This window comes from Leiobunum rupestre, chromosome 7, assembly GCF_980474605.1.
Source record: "Leiobunum rupestre chromosome 7, qqLeiRupe1.1.hap1, whole genome shotgun sequence".
In the NCBI taxonomy this organism is placed as follows: domain Eukaryota; kingdom Metazoa; phylum Arthropoda; class Arachnida; order Opiliones; family Sclerosomatidae; genus Leiobunum; species Leiobunum rupestre.
Genome location: NC_143390.1, coordinates 37,685,249 through 37,710,407, shown reverse-complemented (window position 1 = coordinate 37,710,407; position 25,159 = coordinate 37,685,249). Strand labels below are relative to the sequence as shown.

At 36.8% G+C, this 25,159-nt stretch overlaps 2 protein-coding genes and 1 non-coding gene across 3 annotated transcripts in view; 1 reads left to right on the top strand and 2 right to left on the bottom strand.

The window, feature by feature from the left end:
- The window catches only part of LOC149936184 (inactive tyrosine-protein kinase 7-like), a 60,293-nt gene extending 42,033 nt beyond the window's left edge, over positions 1-18,260 (bottom strand). The window contains exons 1-2 of the mRNA XM_090154423.1: positions 17,755-18,260; positions 9,481-9,792 (exon numbers count right to left, since the gene is read on the bottom strand). Of these exons, the coding sequence (XP_090010549.1) occupies positions 9,481-9,792; positions 17,755-17,809 (367 nt within the window). The 5' untranslated portion in view covers positions 17,810-18,260. The remainder of the gene's footprint in view (positions 1-9,480; positions 9,793-17,754) is intronic.
- A 740-nt stretch (positions 18,261-19,000) lies between these two features.
- On the top strand, positions 19,001-19,109 carry LOC149936183 (U6 spliceosomal RNA). The gene has a single exon (XR_016472633.1). It is a non-coding gene; the product is annotated as a U6 spliceosomal RNA (small nuclear RNA).
- Positions 19,110-19,419: 310 nt separating this feature from the next.
- On the bottom strand, positions 19,420-20,784 carry LOC149936182 (acylphosphatase-1-like). Its single transcript, XM_090181666.1, has 4 exons — positions 20,629-20,784; positions 20,324-20,340; positions 20,146-20,255; positions 19,420-19,878 (listed from the first exon to the last, which is right to left on the bottom strand). Exons 1-4 carry the CDS (start codon positions 20,690-20,692, stop codon positions 19,761-19,763), a joined length of 309 nt encoding a protein of 102 aa, XP_090037792.1. The 5' UTR covers positions 20,693-20,784; the 3' UTR covers positions 19,420-19,760.
- Positions 20,785-25,159: the final 4,375 nt, after the last annotated feature.

Genomic DNA, 25,159 nt, shown 5'->3' with positions numbered 1-25,159 from the left:
CGTAAGTTTTGAGCGCGAGGAACACTCAACCTACAAGATGGGCCTAATAAAACGGGCCAAAAGAAACGATAATATTGATGATAGCGGCCCTTCTGATTCGCGTAGTAAAAGGAGCCCCTACGCCGGCGTTAACAGCTACGAGTGGTGGTAAGCGAGGGGAGCAAACTTCACCCTTCAACCAGTCTCGTAGGAAAAGCGCGTTGGTTGGCGGTGCTACTTCGGGGTCGCTCGGTTCGCTAAGAAGAATCCCCGTCACTTGATGGTAGCGACCCCAGCTGGCGAAGTAAAAAGGAGGGGTTCGGGTTCAAAAAGGAGAGAGGGGGTTCGGGTTCAAAGGTCGAAGGCGGGGATGCTGGTGGACGTCATCCCAACGAGTGAAATGGACCGTTTTAGCCAGCAGACGGAATTAAAGGAAAGCGGGGGGGGTTGAATTGGCCTCCTAACGACCCCTGGGGGCGGGAAACGGTACTAGCCCCCTTCCGGTACCGTACCAACTCGCCAACCTGGAATTGACCGTGAAGTCTGCGTGGGGCGAAGTATGGCGATACAATCAACTCGGGGAAGCGACGCTGCCAATGGACCATTTTTATATCTCCAAAAAAAAAGAAATAAATATCGAGGAGAAGTTATGAGAAAAGTTTATGTTTCCGTTCGGGCCAAACATTCCCTGGACGAGGCCGCCTATAAAGATTTCCCAGCCTCCCAGTCGAACCCTCTCCGCGAATAAAGTTTGAACCGTACCAGGTGGGTGTTGGTGGAGCGCTAACCGATTTTTATATCGTATATTTCTCGATATAGCTTTTAATTCAATCGAGTGGGTGAGAGCGTTGTAAAAACGACTTTAAACTAAGAAAGTTCGCTCTAGCAAAACCGCAAAATCGCCAAATATAATATTCCACATCGAGGAATGGGTTAAATTCAAGTTGTCAATAGGCGCATCCCAGGAATTCTGCCGGCCGTACAGCTTTCGATCAATTCGATGTAAATAAAGGAATTTTTTTAAAATAAAATCAATGCTTTAAATCAAGGGATTTTTTAAAATAAAATCAATGCTTTAAATCAAGGGATTTTTTAAAATAAAATCAATGCTTTAAATCAAGGGATTTTTTAAAATAAAATCAATGCTTTAAATCAAGGGATTTTTTAAAATAAAATCAATGCTTTAAATCGTGATTTTTTAAAATAAAATCAATGCTTTAAATCGTGATTTTTTAAAATAAAATCAATGCTTTAAATCGTGATTTTTTAAAATAAAATCAATGCTTTAAATCGTGATTTTTTAAAATAAAATCAATGCTTTAAATCGTGATTTTTTAAAATAAAATCAATGCTTTAAATCGTGATTTTTTAAAATAAAATCAATGCTTTAAATCGTGATTTTTTAAAATAAAATCAATGCTTTAAATCAAGTGTTTTTTAAAAATAAAATCAATGCTTTAAATCAAGTGTTTTTTTAAAATAAAATCAATGCTTTAAATCAAGTGATTTTTATAATAAAATCAATGCTTTAAATCAAGTGATTTTTATAATAAAATCAATGCTTTAAATCAAGTGATTTTTATAATAAAATCAATGCTTTAAATCAAGTGATTTTTATAATAAAATCAATGCTTTAAATCAAGTTATTTTTATAATAAAATCAATGCTTTAAATCAAGTGATTTTTATAATAAAATCAATGCTTTAAATCAAGTGATTTTTATAATAAAATCAATGCTTTAAATCAAGTGATTTTTATAATAAAATCAATGCTTTAAATCAAGTGATTTTTATAATAAAATCAATGCTTTAAATCAAGTGATTTTTATAATAAAATCAATGCTTTAAATCAACTGAAATCATCTCCCGAAATACCAATGAATACATTCTAGGTTAAATCAAGAATTTTGTTTTTAAATTATTGATATAAATAACATGCATTTCAATCGGCTTTCTCAGTTTAAATAAAGCCACGCAGCGGCCAAACTGAGAAGCTTATGAACTGCTGGATTTATGTCCGCTAAGCAGACGCTTCGCGTTTTTATAGTAGCGGACGAAAATCCAGAAATTTATCACTTTTCGGTTTGGCCGCTATTGAAAAGACTAATTAGCATTTAAAAAATAACAAAAATAGGTTCTAAAACAAAGCAAATATCTGAGAAAACTAAAATAGGATATGGTATTTAAATAAAATTAAGATTTAATTTAGTTTCAGGTGATATAGCCGATAGAATCAAAGAATTCATCAATTAGACAGTAAGTGAGACACTTTAAAATCAATCAATTTAATCCAATAAGAAAAACGATTTAAATAAAATATTTGGATGGTTTTTATTAAAAATAAAATAGTGTGAAAGACTATCGAACGCCTTCAGTCAATATTCAAGTCTGGCACCACCAACTTTGAAACGATTGGGAATTTGCCTAACGATATTTCCAGTTTTTAAGTGACAAGGGTTTACACAGCGGAATATTTACTCTAGACGACACTAAAGTGACTAAATATTGAACTGACATCTACTAATATTTATTAGAATAAATATTTACATTTTCGATACCTTTAAGACAGCTTACCAACGTAATCCCAACTTAGAAATTTAAACGTCAGTGTGGTACAAAATCTATACATAAATTTTGACATTAAAGCTTAAATTGAAACGTAGCACGTACCTATCTTTAATGTCAAATATTTACTATAATCCCCCACCTTCGTTGCCAACTTTTAAGTTAACCATATTGAAAGCGTATAGGAGAAAAAAAATGTTCTAAGGTGAAGGGAACCTCGAAGGGGAGACGAAAAATTTACGAGGCAAGAATATAAAACTAAACGAAGCGAAGGAATTAAATTATAGCAGTCGCGTTTTTAGAACATCGCCCAGGAAGGGTAGCCAAACTTATCCGCCAAGGAAGAAATATTAATCAAATTCCTAAGAATTCCTCTCATACTTTCGTCCGCGGACTCAACCAACAAGAAATTCCGCGGATCGGCAACACGAGATGGCGCTGTCGTCCAAAGTAAACGACCAATGAGCTTGAAAGCCAAGGGATCGCGGTTCAAGCCCAGGCTCGGACCACGCTTCGTAAATACTACCTAAGCTGAAAACTACCCTAAGTAACGGATAACGAAGCGTTTACCCTCGCGTAGCTTTGTCTAAAATAGGCGGCTTACAATCATTACTTTATAAAAAAATATCGACCGTAAACGTCGGTAGACTGGAATGCGGCTAATTAAGAGGACTTTGATGAACTGAAAGTCGGAGGGAGAAACTACCGCGGATAAAAGTCGAAACTAGCCATTAATTATTTTTAATTTCCCGCGTTCTCTGACCACCAAATTACTTCATTTTGAGGCCGAGGAAAGTTCGCATTCCAACGCGCCATTTCGTTTACTTTCGTTCATTTATCGAGAAAAAGTTTTAGCCCTCCGTCCAAAAATTACGTAAATGACGCGAAAAATTGGGCAAAAAGTTACAAACATTACGCGTTCGTTACTCGGATACCCCGAAATAATTGCTAAGCGATAAACCGGGGCATTACCTAAATTGGCAAAAATAAAAAAGACTCGACTAAAAATAAAGTAATTATTATAATGGCCACAGCGAGGGGGCCATCTTTTAAATGGTTAATAAGATAATTTATAGCCTCAACGGGGGCTGATATTAGCGTTTTAATGAATTATTTATTGGCAATTTCTTGACTGCAGCGCAGCTCGCCCCAGAATCGCCAGCAGATAAAAATTATGAAATATCAGTGCCATTTATATTTAATTAATCTCTTTTACGCGGGATTAGCCGTAACGAGGACGGTAGGCGCTAATTTTTCTTAATAGTTTCGCCCTTCTCATTTCGAAAAATTAGCTGGAAAGTTTTACTCGGACCCTTAGTTAGTCCGAATGTAGGAAAAGTTAGTAATTTAATAGTTAAATTACTATCATACATTCTAGAAAGTTACAAACATTTGAAATAAAGCTAGATTTAATAAAAATGTATATTTTAAGACTACAACCAAACAATCCTGATTGCCAATATTGTTACCCGAACTCACACGGGAGTCCCTCGGGCCTCTTTAATTCTCAGAATTTTCCGAAAGTCATAAATGGAGTTTGGCTTTTCTCGGGGCCAAGTTTTCGTGAATTGGGGATAATACCACTATCCGTCATAGGTGTATAAGCCCGTAGTTTTGACTGTACTAAAGTGATTACGTAATCGATTAGAGATTTAGCACTACCAAAGGCTGTAATCGGTGTACAGTATTTAAGGAAGTGGTTAGCCTCTAGGTCCAAAATGTCTATTTTAAAAATACAAGTATACTGCTACACATTTAATTGAAACCAAATTAAAATTAAACTAAATTACATTAACAAACTTATGATGTTCGGAGGTTATCGGGGTAAGCGCTAGAGGCGGTATCGGACAGTGGATGCTTGTGATCTCTATACAGTGTATATATTTCTATATTTAAAACGATCGTTAAATAGTGTTGAAGACCATGATTGGTTTGACGCAGCCCCGGGATTTCCATGAGCCAAGTTAGTGTGACGCTCAATCGAGCAATGAGCTACGACGCGGACTGCACCCTATTGACGGCATCTTTGAGCGTTGCAAGCTCATTCGATAGCCAAATATTTGATGTCCGTTTCTTCTCAGACCGAATCGAGAATGCCGATATCGTAGCCGAGGTCAACACTTCTGGTCATCTATCAACCCACACCACTCATCACTCCTCTCTCTGTTGCCTGGTCAATTTTAGCCAATAATAGGGGTACGCTACGTTTCGCAGCGCCATTCACCGTTAGCGAGGAATATCGGAAGTAAATCCTGTACCGGTCGTTGGTGGGGCGAAGAGTGTTTCTTCCCCGCGGTGGATCGTTCAAAATCCAGGGCCCCGAGATTGGGCCCGGGCCCAGATAAAACCTTAATTTTGGGCCCAATGTGAGTTGATACAGTAAAAGCCTCTTTTTCGTTCAAGCTGAACGTTTCTGTTTTAACAATTACACACTTGAATTATATTTTTCTTATTAGGCTGTACCTTCCTCTAGTGCTTAAAATAATTTTGATAATTCTAATAATAATAGATAAACGAGATATAAGGTCCTAACTAAAGGGTAGTTTGGGCGCTTGCCCAACTTGTTTAGCTCCGGGGGGTCCGAATTAAAACGTAATAACTTAATTCCTTTTAAATTTAAAATTGACAAAATTATTTTAAACACTAAACAAGAGGCTGTTTTACACTTAAATATTAATTTTATAAGTTAAAATACAAAATTAAAAGAGTTCAGCTTGAAATAGCGCGAAAGTAGACAATGGCCCACTTAAATATACAATCATAAGTAACATAACAAAATTAAGTATGCCTATAAAAAATTATCACCGGACTGATAATAATAATCAATAATCAAAGCACCATCAAGTCATCTAGGGACTTTTAATGCCCTTAAATCAGGTGTCCGGGTTACAATGCGGAGGAGGGTGGTGGCAAGCCCTTCGTGCCAACAGCTCCCTACACTCACTAATATTATGCCAAGTCAGATCTTGGCGAAAATTTCTATGTCGAAAAAATGTTCGGGCAGGAAATTAGCGTTAATATCAATACAGTTATATTGTCTAATGTGGCTTATGATACAATAAATATTAAAAATATTCTTATTAAACTAAGTTTTTAAATAACTTTTTCGATTTAAAGTCAGTTATAAGTCATTTCAGAATGACCTACAAATATCAGTTCACTGGGTTAATTTGGCTTCAAGTTTGATATGTTACACTAGGAGATAAAACGAAGTGAAAGGTTTAGTGATAAGCAAGCTTTTTCAGATTGTGACACCTCCCTAAGCCTTTTAACTTCTTACATTCTTATATAATTATCTCAGTTCTATTTTTTGAGGGGTGCGGGCATATTCCCAGATAAAAAGCCCTTTTTATACCAAATAAAAGTCGATTTTATCCGACGAAAGAAGCAAGAAATATTAAAAATACAACGTTAATTTCCACCAATCATTCCCCCCGATAAGTTTAGCTCTCATTTTAGATTCCATTAAGAAAGGACCTTTCAAAAGAGCCTTCCCACACGAGAAAAACTAAATTATTCCGCAGGCTTTTCCCCCGTGAAAAACTGCGTACGCCAACCAGATAGAAAATATTAAGAATATTAAAAATCGCGCATCTCTGTCAATAACGCATCCGTCGATGAGAAAATGAAATGAACCGTACCGTCAGCAGGGTTGCCGGAATGCTTCCAGGGGCGGAACAGAATCCACGCAACAATAGAGGGACGACGCCATCACTAGGCAGCGCCGGTTATAGGCTAATAAGGGGGTGAAGTCTATCTACAGTAAGAACGGTAAGCCTCGGTTGATAAAGTATAGGAGAGAGGCACCTGCGTCGGTTTTAGGCAAGCATCGACTAGAGCGTGATTGATTATCCTATCAAGGCAAAGAGGAGGAGGGGACTTTAGGGAGAAGAAGCGGTAGGCAACGCCGCCTAGAGTAAATTATTAGAACCCTTTTCGCCGACACCTCTTCAGGGTTCTCAATCAAAAAAAACTTCGGGTGGGAGTACGCGACGGGGGGGAGGGGACTTTTTTAATGGCTTCAAAGAAATTTCGCCGCACGGCTTCGATTCTATCTCAACCCCTTCAGATTGGTATCTGCCCTTTGAAGAGTCCTATAGTCCACGCGATGGAGTTATTTCCAGTGTGCCCTACTTCGCCGTTCCCCCGTCCGTCGGCGGTGATTGGAGTGGCCACCGGGTAGTATCACGTAATGATACCGCTCCTAATAGCGCCATCTGGAAGAGCGGGAGGAAAATAAGGCCGCGTCAGATTTTGAAGAAAAAAATCGTGGGAGTGGCGCTAGCTTCTAGGGTAATAGTGACGTCATTGAGGGCAGTTGCCATGGAAACTGCGCGAGCTTATTGTTTACGGAGTTCTGGCAAACTTGTTCGGCGTAAAACGCGTTTTGGGAAGATTAATTTAGCCTTTATCTTTTACTCGTATTAAGACACTGTCACGTACAGTCTATCTACTTTATTGAAACACGATATATGCTAGGAAATTACGTATGTATACACTCTGAATGTCTAAGGCTCTATTGAATGCATTTGGATCAATGGGTGGAGCTACGACAGATGTAAGACTTCGCACCTGGGTTTTCTCTCGCAAAAAGCCGCCGCCAAAGAATAATGCAAGACATTCGCTCGAAAAACTAATTAATAGCAAATATATTTGAAAAAACCCCGATTCGTTCTTACACTCTGAAAAAGATCAAATGAGGTCAAAGTTAATTTTATTCGAGCCAAGGCTTAGTGTCCAATCGACGCCGAGCAAAGGGTGATCATAGAATATTTTAAAATCCTTTAAAGGAATTATAGGAAATTTAACAGTGAAATATTGGGAGAAAAAAAGGAAAAAACTGGAGAAAATTAATTATAAAATAAGAGAAAATGGTTGTCAAATTTTTTTAAAGGGGGTATAGCTTTAAAAATGAAATTGGTAACTAATAGAAATAGTCAAAATAATCATTTTTAAAAACCTGGACGTTTTAAAGACTTCTAATGGTAAAATATCGGCTATTTTAATTTCTTCAAACTTTTGAGGTAAAATACAACGAATTATAGGAAATTTTATTGTAATTATAGGAGAAAAAGGAAGGCCGTTAAATTATAGGAAAAAAATAGGAAATATAGGAACTGTGATCACCGTGCGAGCTAAGCGAGACAAAATCTCGGCTGTAAACCACGCCCTTTTCATCGCGGTTTAGACATATACAGGATGTTTCAAAAGGTGATGCAAAATTTGAAGGAGTTGTAGGGGGTGAGTTGAGAAGTATGCCTGTTTATTTCCCATTTTCCTACACGAACATTGAGGTTTGAGTTCGTGTGATAGGTAAAAAGGGACTTTGTAAACAAATCGAGGTAACCAGCGTAAAAAAGTAAACTTAAACAGTATTTAAAGTCGTGATGGACCGCGATTTATCGTACCCCTGAAATCGTATTTACCTGCTGCTTGGTTTTGCGCTTGTTGCAGCCTACTTCCAGGGGCTAGTAGGCCACACTTTGAAGCTCTCTGGCGCTCTTTCAACTCATCGTAGGAAAATGGGGAAAAAAACAGGCATACTTCTCAACTCACCCCCTACAACTCCTTAAAATTGCGCATAAAAGATTGAAACACCCTGTATAATTTACAGTATATAAGGATTAAATAACAAGTTATTGAATGGCAATAGGCGATATTATAAAGTCAGATATGCTTGCTCAACTTGTTAAAATGGGATAACGAAATAGTACAGTTAAAGCCTACGGATGAATTCATAGGCTCTTTGGTGGGAAAGCTAATGGAAGCATAGTGGAAGGTGGCCTTTCCCATCAAAACAAGAAGACCACGTTACTTTATTATATCGCCTATTGACAGCGCAAATGTGGGCTTAGCGAATTTAGGCATCGGGTTGGGAGCATCCGAAAGGCCGAGTCTTCTAGTACGGTCCATTCCGTCTCCTTATAGTTTACGAGCGCGAGGCCTTGTCTTTTAAATCTGCCCTTCATAATACACTCATTGCGGAGAGCGACGACGGACGATTCGAGATCCAGACATCTTCGATCTCGTACGAAGGGGATGGCCGCAATTTCGTCACATCGGGACGAAGCGTAAACAAAAAGCCGCTCGCGCTGTTTGGAAGTTGCGACGAACGCCCGACAAATTTGAACTCCGTCTGGTCTGCGCCAAAGTTTACGCCATAAAAATTGGGGGTTTTCGCGATGGGGGGGACTCTTTACTGTAAACATCGGGGGCCTTCCCTCTTTACGACACGGCCGTTGAAAGGGCCTCCGGCAACTAGGATAAACACAGAAGGCGACGTGCGAGCCAGATTTCTCCAGGGGCTCACCAGACACTCGGCGGAAATACCCACGAAAATTGAAATTTTCCATTTTTTTTTAATGGTTTTTAGTTAGATTTGTAGATTCATTAAGATTAAAATGTCGAAATTTGGATGGAGATTCGAAGGCTAAAATGGAATTCGAACGAGGTTCGATCGTGATTCGAACGATATTCGACGATTACAAAGAAATTTAATCGTGATTCGAACGATATTCGACAATTTCAAAGAAATTTAATCGTGATTCGAACGATATTCGACGATTTCAAACAAATTCGATCGTGATTCGAACGATATTCGATAGTTAAAATTAAATTCGATCGTGATTCGAACGATATTCGATAGTTAAAATTAAAGTCGATCGTGATTCGAAAATGAGAACGAGATATTCGACCGTGATTCGAAAATGAGAACGTGATATTCGACCGTGATTCGAAAATGAGAACGTGATATTCGACCGTGATTCGAAAATGAGAACGTGATATTCGACCGTTATTCGAAAATGAGAACGTGATATTCTACCGTTATTCGAAAATGAGAACGAGATATTGGATGGTGATTCAAAGACTCGAATCGTTGAAAATTTTTAAGGGAAATTCTAGATTTGAAATTTTCGAATATTAGGATTTAACTTACATTGTATGTTGAGTTGCGCTCCCTGGCTGGTCATGGAGATGCCCGTGGTGGCGTTGAGGGCGATGCACTTGAATTCGCCAATGTCCCGATGTCGGTCCACTCGGTTGATGCGCAAGTTGCTGGCGTCCTGGTATCGGCGGGTGGTGTTCTGCACCGGTTTGCCGTCCAGGGTCCAGTAGAAGGAGATGTGACGGTCGTTGGAGACGCCGCACGCCAGAGTCACGGAGTCGCTCTCGTTGACCGTCTTGTCCTGAGGCTGAGGCGAAAAGTAGAAGCTGTCCTGACCACTGGACAGATGGACGGACAACAGAACTGAAAAAAGAGGGAATTGTACTTGTAAGAAAGGAAATATTTGGCGTTCAGTTTTAGACAACGCTTCCTCAAGTGGTCGAGGTTTGAAATAGATCTACTCTTTTATCACGAGGCCAGCTCTACGCTATCGAAGATTTATCTTCTAGATTTGTTTGAGTAGATGTTGGTGAAAGTCGCCACCCATAGCGCTGGCGTCAAGCGATATTCAAAGCTAACATTTCTCTCTATTTTGTATGCCGTCCCTTATTTGTTGGTCTAAGCAAAAACGATCGCGAAAGCGTCCGGAGTTAAGACAACAGGCCTTTCCATAAATTCATTAGCTCTTTTTAGTGGGAGAGCTGCGGAAGCATTGTAGAAGGTGAAACCATGGGCCAAATAATGATAATTATTTGGCCCATGGTGAAACTGTAAACAAGTATGCCACGTTATTTGATGGAGACTGTAGGAGTTGACCCTTTTACGAAATCAATATAACATAAATATAATAATAATAATAATACCCTTAAGCCTAAGTCATCAAGCGACTTTTAAAGTCGTTAATTCGGTGGCGTAGGAGGGTGGTGGCAAGCCCTGCATGCCACGCGATCGAGCCAACAGCTCCCTACACTTACTATTACCGTTAAACCTCTACAAGATTTTAAGGAATGGGAAACCGGAGAGCTCGGAGGAAAAGCCCTTAAACCAGCGGGGAGAGAACTTGCAAACTCAACGCGGGAGGGGTTTTTCCGAGTTTTCACCCAGTGCCACACGCTGGGATCGAACCCGACTCCTCTTGCTGCGAGGCGAAAGTGCTAACCACTCGAGGGGCAGGTCACTTCCTTGATTAACGACGCACCCCTCAAAAGATTAAATCCGATTTAATCGTGATTATTTTGATTAAATTCAATTTAATCGCGATTAATTTGATTAAATCACGTCTAATCATGATTAGAATGTTTAAATCTAATTCAATCTGATTAAAATGATTAAATCTGATTAAAATGATTAAATCTGATTAAAATGATTAAATCTGATTAAAATGATTAAATCTGATTAAAATGATTAAATCTGATTAAAATGATTAAATCTGATTAAAATGATTAAATCTGATTAAAATGATTAAATCTGATTAAAATGATTAAATCTGATTAAAATGATTAAATCTGATTAAAATGATTAAATCTGATTAAAATGATTAAATCTGATTAAAATGATTAAATCTGATTAAAATGATTAAATCCCGATTAAAATGATTAAATCCCGATTAAAATGATTAAATCCCGATTAAAATGATTAAATCCTGATTAAAATGATTAAATCCTGATTAAAAAAATTATATCGTGATTAGTATGATTAAATCGTACTTTAGTTTTGATTTTAATGATATTCTCTATTCGACCGATTATATTGATTAAATCGTGATTAAAATGATTAAATCGTGATTAAAATGATTAAATCGTGATTAAAATGATTAAATCGTGATTAAAATGATTAAATCGTGATTAAAATGATTAAATCGTGATTAAAATGATTAAATCGTGATTAAAATGATTAAATATAATTAAAATGATTAATTATAATTAAAAAGATTAATTATAATTAAAATGATTAATTATAATTAAAAAGATTAATTATAATTAAAATGATTAATTATAATTAAAATGATTAAATCTAATTAAAATGATTAATTATAATTAAAATGATTAAATCTAATTAAAATGATTAAATCCAATTGAAAAGATTAGATCATGATTAGAATGATTAAATCTCGTTTAAATAATTAAATCCTGATTAAAAAGATTAGATCATGATTAGAATGATTAAATCGCGTTTAAATCGTGATTAGATTTTCTAATCTTGATTACCCTGATTTAATCACGATTACCCTGATTTAATCATTTTATTATGATTAAGACGCACCCAAAATGGAAGTGACCTGCCCCTCGTAACCACTCAACCACCCCACGTCTTTGACTTCATAAAACTTATTAATAAACCTCCGATGACGTTACCCACCCAACTAAAACTATCTCACAACTAACGGACTTTGCACTGAAGCTCACAAATAAAAATGAACACGTTAAATGACGTATAGAAAAATGAACCGTTTTCTATACAATTATTAGTCTTTGTTCAAAAACGTGTACCTTTCCGTGTTCCTTTAAATTTGAATTTCAAATTCCAAAAAATCGTTAATTCAAATAATAACTTTATTTCTCGACCTTTTAAAGCGTTTATTCTATGTTAATGGCGCGTAATATATTTAACCTAACACTAATTTAAATACATTATCAATAACATTTTAAAACTAACTATATTTTCGACGAAGGTTGTGAAATTCCTGGCTTTAGTAGTAGTCGCGACTAAGGGTGATTGTGAGTGAAAATAGAAATTTCAATAGGTGATTCCGAAAAAGATCGGGGGTCACATGATTTGGTTACTTTCTGTTTAGTGGTTTAAGTATTTGAGCGCGCGCTTTATTTTTCATTTTCAACTCACGTGTACAATCGCGCGAGCCACAATCTACTAATATATCAAGAGCGCGCGACCATAAAATTAACTCTTTTGAACGTGTATTTGTCGATATTATATTTCAGAATCACCTATTGAATAAGTAAGGCCATCTGGATTTTGTTTAAAAATATTTTTTTTAGCAAAAGTAATTTTTCTATTTATGAATAATTCAATCGTTTAAGTTGGGCGTAGACAATTAAGAATTTCATCGAACTTATCTAATTATACAATTCAAAATAAAGGGTTGCCACAATATTTTCAGATTGAACTTCCCAGACTTTCCATGATAATTTCCCTCAATATGTTTTAGACAAAATTTGGCAATTTTTTACTTATAATTTAGTTAACGTTTTCCTATCGCAAGCCAAATTAAAATCCCTAACTTTTAGACCAATTTTAAAATTTTCCCGACTTTTCCAGGTCGATACTAGATGGCGCTGTACAATTATAAAAATTCCGGTTTGAAAGATAAACTTATATAACAAACCCAGAATCAACACTAGTCAGTTCTCAGTATCCTAAATAGGTTCTTGATAGTACCACACACGCTCAATTTACTCTATTTAGAAAGAGAGAAAAAAGGTGCGAGAAGAGAGAACAACGAAATTCTTTCTTAGCACCAACGGCAAAACGTGCGAAACGGACCTAGCCTGTCAGCCATAAATTAATCTTCCACCCGAGTTCCCCCCCCCCCCCGGGGGGGGGGGGGAAGGTATATTATCACGTAAAAGATTATATGTAAAACAGAAACGAACAAAATTCCCTTTTTTATTTAAATAAAAATAAAGGAATATACACGCGTATATAAATTTGGTGTGTATATAAGAGTGTTTTGACTGGCGAAGCAAACCCGTTACTATAGTTACAAGGCGTAAATCCCATCACGAAAAACCCCCCCAAAGTGTAGGAGGGAGCCACTGTCGAAACCTATAACAGCGGGGAGAAAGAGAATTCTTAATATATTAGTAGAGAAATATAGCGCTCGGTGCTAAAGAAACACTTACAAGATGGGAGCTATAACGCGATTCAGTCGGTAACTGTATGTCTACGGGGTGTAGCTTACTAGCGAGCTCCCAACTAAGTTTGAAACCGACTATACCTCGAAAACCATAAAAAAGTGATATAACGAGAAAAGAGTTTTTTTTTCTTAGGCGAAAATTCATCGGAAAAGGGAGAAATTTGCGGGCGATCTTCGGGAATGAAACGAGATTTAAAGGGTACTTGGCGATTGATTCGCCAAATTCGTGATCCTTTAGAAACCGGTTTTTAGAGACCGTTAAAAAAAGGCGTATTTCGGGCCCGAGCTCTTTCCCTTTTTATTGATAGCAAATCTTTTATTGGTGATTATATTACTTTTTTTTACAGCTCGCGGTTTCTACGGAAATAAAAACGATTCGAGAAGCCCCAATTACTTTCTCTTTTTTTACACAGCTTTCTTTTTAAAGGTGTCGTTGATGGTTTTGCTGGTCGGTTCGGCAAAGGCTCTTAAAAGTTCTCGCTCCTAAATTGAATTCCGTATTTTTTTTAAAAGAAATGTTCTCGGAGTAAATATTAACAAATTTAAGTTTACAAATAAGTGAGGGCAGATCACTCCAATGATTAATAGGATACCCTCGTATGATTAAATCGTGATTAGATTAGATTAAATTAAAATTAAATTTGTAGCTTTTGGCTGCGCAAAGATTAAAAATGATTAAATCAAGATAAAAAAATTAATCATGATTATTAGGACATCCTGTCACCTAGGAGCAACAAATGAGATTGGGTTGGTTAAACTTTTGAGGGGGAAGGAGGCGGTTCTTCAAGCGTGAGGGGGATTCGAAAAAAATCGCCTCAACATCGTCATTCTCCCTGGAAATAAATACGTTCTTGGACGAAAGAATGGAGGTCTACTAACAAGAGACAGAGGGGTCGGACATTCACCGAAAATGTGTACGGGATTAAACGCCGGATTTCAAAATTTCTTGTCGGATTTCGGATTTCTTAACTTTTGTCCCGGATTTCGGGATTTCTAGCTGGGTTTCGGATTTCTTAACTTTTGTCCCGGATTCCGGAATTTCTAATTGGGTTTCGTATTTCTTAATTTTTGTCCAGGATTTCGGGATTTCTTGTTGGATTTCGTATTACTTAACTTTTGTCCCGGATTTCGGGATTTCTAGTTGAGTTTCGTATTTCTTAAGATTTGTCCCGGATTTCGGGATTTCTAATTGGGTTTCGTATTTCTTAACTTTTGTCCCGGATTTCGGGATTTCTTGTTGGATTTCGGGTTTTCTCGCCGGGATTCTCAGTTTATCGCCGGATTTCGCGATTTTGCAATTTCTCAATTTCGAGTATGAACTCGGCATGTTTATCGTCTTGGTGGACTTTAGGCCTATTATAAGCTTCGGTAACATTATGACCTTGTCTATTGAAATATCTAACCCCTAGCTTTAGGATCTCGATAGACATTTCAAAGTTTGTCAAAGCTGGGAGCAGAATAGGTCTACAATCGGTTAGATAACCTTGACATTTTAACCCAAGATCAATTGATGTGGGGTGGCAGAGTGGTTAGCACTTTCACCTCGCAGCAAGAGGGGCCGGGTTCGATCCCAGCTTGTGGCACTGGGTGAAAGCTCGGAACAACTCCTTCCGCGTTGAGTTTGCAAGTTCTCTCCCCACTGGATTAAGGGGTTTTCAAAAACCATTTTCCCTGATATTTCCAGGTTTTCCACAGTAGTTTTGAATATTTTCCAGGTGTACTTTTTAAAACAATAGGGTCTCTAAAATGTTAAAAGCATTACTGTTACACTTACTAATATAATATAGTCCAGATTGAACGTATGAATTCAATACTAAGTAATAATTTCAGTAATACTAAAACGAATTGCGCATAATTTGGAGTTCTCATTATTATTTTCCCTGATATTTCCCTGACTTTTTTGCTTTAAATAAATTTCACTGATATTTCCAGGTTTTCACTGATTTCCATGTTTGTATGAACCCTGTCAAAATGTGTTAAGTAGATCTTCGGAAGCTGAAGTTATAGAAGAGACTTAAGGTTAGAAATTTCATACCGTTTTTAGCTTGAATCAACAATTATAATAATAAATAAATAATAATCAGCTAGGCTAATACCCAAGGCACCACCTTAGGCCTAAGTCATCAAGCGACTTTTGAAGCCTTTAATTCAGGTGGCCGGGTTACAATGCGTAGGAGGGTGGTGGCAAGCCCTGCATGCCACACGATCGAGCCAACAGCTCCCTACACTAACTATTACCGTTAACCTCGACAAGTTTTTATGGAAGGGGAAACCAAAAAGCTCGCGGGAAAACCCCTTAAACCAGCGAGGAGAGAACTTGCAAACTCAACGCAGAAGGAGTTGTTCCGAGTTTTCACCCAGTGCCACAAGCTAGGTTCGAACCCGGCTCCTCTTGCTGCGAGGCGAAAGTGCTAACCACTCCGCCACCCCACCTTGTAATATTGAAATCGAGGACTGTTTGCGATTTTCAAATATTATTATACTCTTTTCCAGACGAAACGTAAAACCAGCTTTTAACTCTAGAAACTATGTGCAGAAATTAATATTTAGGTAGCAAACATACTCAGCTTGTTATATTAAAACAAAGCAGTTTTAACTTCGACAGTATTTCAATTTTGCGCGCAATGGGGAATGCAAAAGGCCGTGTCTACAATATTAAGATTTAAGAGTAGGTTCGGCGACGCCAGCATTTTTGATAATGTTATTAAGCCATATCCCCCGTCCGAGCGCGCGCGTTAATAACTTCCGTCCAAACACGGCGAATCACCGCGAATCTCGAAGCCAGCGACGTGACGAGCGTTTCCGGTCGAGAAAGTTATTTTATGGCTCGAATTAAACGTCCGAAATCTCCCCTTCGCCGTTAAAATCTACTAAGCGAGACGCGAAAATTGTCGCGAAGCTAATATATTTGACTTAATATTAAAACGGGAAAATTTTACTAAAAGCCGAAACAAATCTCGAAATAAATCATAAGGGAGAAATTTTTTATCAGTTTCGATAAGGTTTGTTTACATTATGGGCGGGAGAGAGCCCGAGGCGAGGTCGGAGAAGTGTGACCGGCGAGACGATCTCGCGGTAGCCGCCTTGTAAATCGCTAATTGGGAAGCCACACCCGAGGCCGATATGCCTGCAAATGGCTCCAGTTTCTATGGAAACACCTCTTCAACGTGAGCGAGGGAACGTAGGCCCAACTGACAAACTAGTCAAAGGCTAGCCGTAAAGTAAACTCTGGCACTTCGATTGAACTATCAACTAAGCCTCGGTTTGAAAACGTCCGTAACGCTTCGGGAGGACGCGAAAGCTCGTCGAGCCGTGATCGGAGTCGAGTAATTAATTAAAAGAGCGGGATCTTAAAAGCCTAATGAAGAGAGGGGCGCGTAAAGAAATAATACATAAAGAAAACAATTGAGTTTCCTACGAACGACCTTACGCGATTTACGGGCGGATGGTGTTCGCTGTAAAACGCTCGCTTTGCTTTTATGATCGAAGCGCGAGAGGCATTCACCTCTTCTTATCAGCCAGAGAGTCCCTCCGAAACACGCGACTGGCCGTCGTTTCGCTAGATTGTCGCCCCGAAACCAGCCACTGGTCAAGAGAAGAGCCCCCATACGATGGGCTTCCCCCGCAAACGACTCGCGGGGATAATCACCATAAAAGTGGACCAAACAAGAATGCGCTTATGGGAGTGACGGTGGGGTCAAATGGAAAATTTATCTAGCGTTGACTATTACACGCTAGAAGGGAGGGCTTGTAAATGCACTTTTAGCGCAATTTTACTAGAGCGTACGCTTCTAAAATGCAGATTACGTTTCTGAAGAGTTTCGGGTATAGATAAGCTTGGATTTATCTATAAACTTAGCGTCTTAACAAGTTTTGTTCTTCAAAAGCGTTTAAAATATATACACCGTTTTTATCTTTAAGAGTTAATAGACATTTAAAAACTCTCGTCACTTTCGTTTCGAAGCTTTCACCCACTTCAAAAGGAGATAATACCGAAGTGAAAGCGCGTTATAGGTGAGAAAATTACGCAATTTAAGTTTCGCTCAAATCGAGTGTGAAAAACCGTTTTAAACAACCCCTACTTATCTAATTTTCAATTGGTCTCTACGGCATGGAAGGAATTATAATTAGAATCAATTCATTATAATGTATAAAACGTTCTTGAAAATATAATGGTATCGTTAGCGCTGCTTCGAAAAGTATAATTGCTCGAATGGTGTCGGCATATAAAAAGTATACATTATGACAATCTCCGATTTCGAACAATAGATCCCCTTATTGGCACGAACCGGACAGACCGTATCCCTATTCCCCCGACGCCGGATATGACCACAATGCGGAATTTTTGAACATTAGAAAGTAAACAAAACAACGAGAAAAGGTGAAAATGAACGATAAAATTGGCGATAGGCCTTAGCCGATCAAAAATAAAATGATTAATATTTGCCTACCTAAGGTTAAGACCCTTGTTACGGAGAGCGTTTCTTGCCGCCGCCGTTTATCCATTTGGAGCGACTTTGAAAGTACTTAAGATAAATCTTTAACACGTTAGTCTGGTGTCCTCAAGTGGCACCCACTCGGCTTCAATTTATTCGTATTAAAATATTCCAGATGGCAGTCTTCCAGTTTAGGCAATCTTTAATCCATGTTTACAAAACGCCTGTTCAATATCGTATGGACAAAGCTAAAAGCGAAACGTTCACTAGTCACTACGCCGGCAATCGACGCGACACGCGCGCGTCTACAATCTTTTGGCTCGTCCTCGATTTCCCGCCAGGAGCTTGGCTGACGAATTCATTCTACCCATCCCCCGAAAGTAGCCCCTAATTTGCATAGCGGCATCTTCGTAACGAGAAAAGCCTCAGGCCTTTGATCTTGACGGAAACGCTTTACGGCTAAAACGTTTACCTCGCGGGAAAAAGTAGTTATTCTTAAGATATCTCTAGCTTATATTTAAAATAGCGTTTATGCTGTAAAAAAAAGAACCATCTAAATTGGTGTACATTCCACAATTAACTATAAATTTGCACCTCGTGAAAGTAATTAAATTTGCGAAACAAACACAATGACAAGCCGAGGGATCGCGGAGGGATCTTGTTTATTAAATACAAGTTCAAGGCTGATAAGCCCGATGCTGAGACAGTGGCGGCATCTACCGTCTACGAGAATAACATAGACAAACGAATGTACTCTCTAGGCTTAAAGCTTTAGTTTTTCGACGACAGTGTTGCCACGGACGATTTCTAGCTCAATTTGGCGGCTTAAATTTTTTTTGATGTCCATAATATAATAATTGTTTAGTACTTTTTTAATTTCTACAGATACAACATTCAAAATTTATAAAATGTTTGATATTTTCAGTAAAAACATTCTTATTCTTTAAATTAAGAATTGGATAAACATTACGGTGTTTGAGTTTTTCAATGTTTTGGGCTAGAAAATAGCGTATTTTATCTGGCAGTTCGTTTTTTTCTCCAATGGTCGTTAATAATTTATATATTTCATATTATTTATTTAATTAAGTATTACCTTTTTTAAACGTTCGTCATATAATATTTCAATATACCAAACGAAATGTAGAAAAGATCAATTTTAACAAAACTTTAATTGTATTTTGAATTATAAGAATTTCATATAGCAAAATCGTATTAATTTAAAACTTGGACTATATATACGGCTTGGGAACCTTATACTATTGTCGATTCTTCGGAATCTGACATTTACTAAAATTGGAACGATACAGAGAAGATTAGCATGGCCCCTGCGCAAGGATGACACGCAAAATCGTGAAGCGTTCCAAATTTTTTTGCCTTCACACTCCTCGTTAATTACCGTTAACCAATTACTATTTCTTCAAAAATACATTTTCACCTACTGTTACTTTTTTTTCCCAACAACAAACTTTTCACCATGGGTTTAAAGAACACACAGCCAAAAGGTGGCAGCTAATAATATTGCTGGGCCATGGATTAAATCCATGGCTGGGCCAACAAATTTTGATTAAAATCAATAAGCCTCGAACAACTTAATAAAAATAAAACAAAATTATTTTTTAAAATGAACTTTTTATCAACTTATTTAACTTTTACAAGTTGAACTCTTTTACAACATCAAGATGTTCAGGGAGAAAAATCACAAATGTTTCAAGAATATTTACAAAATAACTCTGTTACAGTCGCTGATAATCAAACCAAAGATCATTAAATGCTTCAAATTAAAAAAAAGTGCGAAATATTAACCCAATATGGAACTTATAAGTGGATAATTGGGTTACATAGTTTCCTCCCAGAATTTAGTAAATTCAGTAAAAAATAACACGCACTGACTGACAAATAGACAACATTTTTGTTACGAAGGTAGTCCAATTACTTAAAAATATAAAGGTATGAAATAAAAGTCGAATGATTGCAATTGGGTGGTTTAGTGGAACCTATATACTGATCTGCCATCTTGGAATTTAGTTATGTAAGATTGTAAACTCTTCGTATTCTTCCGCCGCTATCCTTCGTTCGTTGTTAAATTCACAAGTAGCAATACTAGAATTTGGACTTCCAACATACATCAACCAATTTTTCCTTTTGGCAATATAAATAAAAAATTAATATTGCGCTGCAATGAGGATGTAAACTTTCGCCGTTCTTGGTGTGACAAAACCAGAGGTCCTCTAAGCAGACTATCTTTCTATTTCATTAGTAATCTTGACAACATGTGCTCATTCCATTAGAGGTCTTGATGACGAGTGTTAATAAAAAGCTCGTGTAGTCCACTTACAATGTTGAAAGACCTCTAGCTTAGTCACACCTCTAAAGGTCTCACATGCCCATTAAAAACCTACAACATACATTTCAGCTATTGGCTCCGTTTCTCCTTGTATCGTACCTATTACTGTGCCGGTTCTAGTATTCCTAACCCAGCCTTTAAGACCAAGTTCTTTGCATTTTGCGGATAAATGCTGCCAAAAAAAAAACATGTTAATGTGATACATATACGTTTTAATTTAGACGTAACTCCGCTACTTACTTTCCTAAAAAAACATCCTGCAATAAAGACATACAACAGATAAGCAAAACTGTTAACAATCAGTGAAAATTTATGGCAGATAATGTAAAACTGAATAAATGTCAATCGAAAAGGGCTTTGATACTAAAATCAAAATATTAGAATCAACGCAACTGCTAAATGCAATACGCAAAGGCCAAAGCTATAACTGACACCGACAATATATCTACCGCCAAAATATAAAACAAGGATGTCTTTTGATTCCGAGATTTCCGTATACTTATTCAGTTCATACATTTAATTTGGCATTTAATGTTGAAACATACCTTGAACTTTTCCGTAAACTTCATAATCAACCGAAATAAGAGTTCTTTCTTCGGGCGCTGCCATTTTGTTTATGAGAAGCCGCAGTCCAGGGGCCCAGGGGATGCGCGAATTCTCTTAGTTCTGATAGTTATCAACAGGTAGCAGCACCTTGCATAACCGTTACCTTCTCATGGCCAGAGCATCGAAACAGCGCGATTTTTAAAAGAACGAATTATGCTATGGTTGAATTATTCGATGATATTCTTTTCTCAAAGGCTTAACGATTATTTTATTGCCGTATTAAAAAAGCTACACTCATTTGGAACAGAGTGGCTCCTTACAGAGCTCAGGAGCCCAAAAACTAATATGCAAACGCAAAGATCTATTTGGAATGACCAGGTACTCACTTCAACCATGAATATCGAACCATATGGGGCTAGGCTGGACAATGACTTTTCACGTTTTACATAATCACTCACAAGTATGACATAAAAGCATTTTTTGAATGAAACCTTGTTCAAGGGATATGACGTAAAAAACATGCGAGTTTTGCGTTTTTATGCTTTCCTTACATAGGCCCCCACCCAAAATCTGCCTAAGGCCCCACCTACAGTAAATCCGGTACTGACGCGTTGTTTACGTTACCAGGAATCCATACCTCTACTTGGAATTCTTATCCGGTCGTATCGCGTATGGTAAGATCACTCTGACGGCTTTGACCCCGCTTACGATAAAAAAATCCCCTTTGCGTGACGACAAAAAAACCGTCAGCCACATCGATACGAAAATCTGCCGCGATAAGCATTCCAAGTAGAGGTATGGATTCCTGAAATTACTGATGGGAAACGGAAGTTAGACGTGAAACGGATTTCGAAAACCCGCAAAATTCCTCGCACATTTCTAACTTTAACAATCTGCAGTTTAGCGATCACTTGATTTCGTTTCGCGATCGGAAAAAATTCCTGTGGGGCCCCGGACCATTTTTTTTATTCAAAAATGTATATCCTTAAAATACGTAAAACGAAGAAAGCACCACCCATATTCATTGTTGGAATTAATACCTTCATGGTAATATTAGTTCCACATCAACATAGAAATATAATTAATTACCTATTATCTTTGACCATATTTTCCCAAATTGAAATTGTGACCACAAATTCTTTTCATTCCATTTCAACTGACGTATTATTTATATTCAACGCCTTAACGCCTTCAGATGAATACAATGCCCAAATTTGTGCTCTAAATCTTTATTACTATATTTCTTAAGAAAGTGGTTTTAATTCTAATACCTCATCCGTCAATTAATTAATTGATAAATATATTTAACTTTGTACTAAAAATATATTTATTTATACTTAGGGAGAATACTTTTAAAATTAATTTTGCACCTGAAAACATGATTAGAAAAAACAGATTAAGTTGCGAAGATTGCTCTCCGTGCTCGTGGAGAATATCTTTCGGGCAGTGCTACGACCTTCTTGTGTTAATTTGCTATAGAATTTATCAGGTTCCTATTCGTCACATTACGTCGGGTTTAAACCATTTCAACATAAATTGTGATGGGGAACACTTTTCTAATTGAAACCTAATTTCTATCTCGAGATACATTTTGAATGACCTTGAAGACAAGGATCAAGGTCATTTAAATTTTCATTGTTGAATGACCCTCATATAGTCAGTTCCCAAGTTGAAAAAAATCATGCGTTTTGTGATAAAACCATGAAATTTTTATACATACATTTTTTATACGCTAAATCGATTTAATTCTATTATATCCAAAAATCAATATGGGTTCCAGCAGGGATTAAGCACTGATGATGCACTCTACGAGTTTTCTCGTAATATTACCACGAACATTGATAATGGAAATAAGGTTATTGCGATCTCCATGGATCTAGGCTATCATCTAGCTAAGGCTTTTGACTCAATAAGTCATCAGAAACTATTATTGAAACTTTAAAAATTGGGTTTTAGAGGTGTTACTTTGTCATGGTTTCGTAGCTACTTAAACATGAGAAAATCTCGAGTGATAATTAATAAAATGTTGAGTGATGACGTCATAATAAGTTACGGAGTTCCACAAGGAACAATACTAGGCCCAATTTTATTTTTGTTGTATATTAATCCATTGTGTGAACAAAATTGGTCCTGCGCTATCACGTCTTTTGCTGACGATACTGTATTAGTGTTTTCTGACCCAGATTGGAATTCTGTTTTTTATAAAGCTGAAAATTGTATTAATAAGGTTAAATCCTGGTTAGATAGTAATTTGTTGAGTCTGAATGTGAAAAAGACTAATTACATAACCTTTTCTATTCGCTCGAGTAATATACCATTAGACAAAACTATAATAATTCACTCGCCTAGTTGCGTGTTGAGAAATTCTTGCGATTGCCCTAAATTAACCAATGTTAAATTCCAAAAGTATTTGGGTATTTACATTGATGATAAATTGCGATGGAATATAGATATTGAACATATTGTTAAAAAACTTAGATACGTGTGCCATAGTTTATATTTTTTGTGGAATATTCTATCATACGCAATACTAAGGAATGTTTATTTTGGATTGGTATACTCTTATAGTATAAAATATGGCATTATCTGTTGGGGTAGTGCTTTTAAAACAAATTTACAGCCTTTAGTTCGTATACAAAATCGTATTATCAGAATTTGTTAAAAAAACCCTTTGATTACCCCATTTTCTTACTGTATAAAGATTTTAAAACTTTGTCTGTTGACCAGGTATATAAACTTGTAAGATTAATTTATGTATTTAAAAACCTGAATAAGTATTAAAAAAGTAGCCATGATTATCTAACAAGATTTATATATGAAAAGAAAATTGTTCCACCAAAAACTTCAAGTTGTATCGCTCATAATCACGCGTTCACGTATGGTGTATATTTATATAACAATCTTCCAGGAAATATAAGAAATGAACCTTCGATCATTATATATAAAAAACTTATTCATAAATGGGTAACGGATGCTGATCTGTAGTGTGTCCGTGAGGCTATCATACTTTGTTAAAAAAAAATTATTATTATTTTTTTTTTTGGCTTGATGAAATATTTAAATTCAAATTACTAGAAGTAGGAGTAATAAAACCCCACAAACAAGTAATCTTATGTGGGGTTATCTAAATCAATGTATTATAGTGTTACATACTGTGTTGTCTAAAATCTTTTCGGTTGCCATGGCAAAACAAATGCCCATTGCAACTTTTCCCTTGGTGAAATTTCATGTTACCATAAGGTCTACATATCCACCTAGATTCAACAAAATCGGTGATTATCACCTCGGGTAGTCTCCTCGTTAGTGAAAAAAATTGGGATTTAAAACAAAAATGCAAAATCCAAAAATTTATTTCAATAAATAAGAATTTTTTATAACCAAAATAGTACACCTTATTGCCGTTAGGTTTGGCACGAATAATTAAGTTAGAACAAAATTAGAAAAAGTTGTGTAATTATTTAATCTTTTAGTAGAGTTTAATTTAACAAAAAAATTATAATAAATCAAAAGTAATATTAAATGTTAAAAACAAATGATACAATTTAATTCCTTCTCTTTCAGACAAAACGAATAATTTCTTGGATAGGAATACTTATCTCGTAAGTGATATATTATTTATTTCTGCTGTCACCAAGCTTCTTTAATGTAAACATAAAGCTGATAAGTACGGCGTTAAAAATATACCACCGACGTAAAAGAAATTTTAAAATGTAAATAATTTCTAAAAACAAAATCTAAAGGGGTTAATTATAGATTTCTGATTGCATTAACGCATTCTTAGTTATGTTCTTCTATACTACAACATTTTCCTCCAATTTTAATTTCAACGATAAAAATTCAATCGCGCTGGTATCAACCGAAGAAGAGAACATTCTTAACTTGACCCGGAATAAGTAAATATTAAGCATTTCTCATTCTTGATAGTAGATGACGCCTCTACGGGGGGAGAAAGGGGGCGTCATCCAAGTAGAGGCGACGAAGAAATCTTAATTGTTATATCCACATCAAATCCCGAAATACAAAATGGGATGTGACATTTATACCAGTCCTTCTTGTGTTCCGAGCTCACTTGGAGGCGCTCACAGAGATTTGCACCCCCCCCCCCCCCCGGCGAAACTCTGCTTAATCCGGCCCTGAATGGTTTATTGTGAGGTGTGAAATACTTGAGGTTACGAGCATGATTAGTCCATGTTACGAGGCTTGGAAATTCGTCGCTGATTATTTTTGTCACGATTTTAGCGCCATTTGGCGGACATATTAGGAATTCAATAGCGGCATATATTTAAAGGGGCTTTAAATTACGTCAACATAGACTATATATATTGTATAAACTGTTCACTTAAAGTGCTGAGGACAAGCTAGTAGTTTTTATTTTAGTAGCTATCAGATCGACGTGGTTTATATAAATCCCAATTATTTAAAAACTACATCCGTAGCAAACCAGCGGTGTATTCAAGATTTTGGTTTGGGGGGAGGGTGGGGGGGACACCATTGCCAAGAAAATGATACGTTTCGGGAGGGCACGTGCCC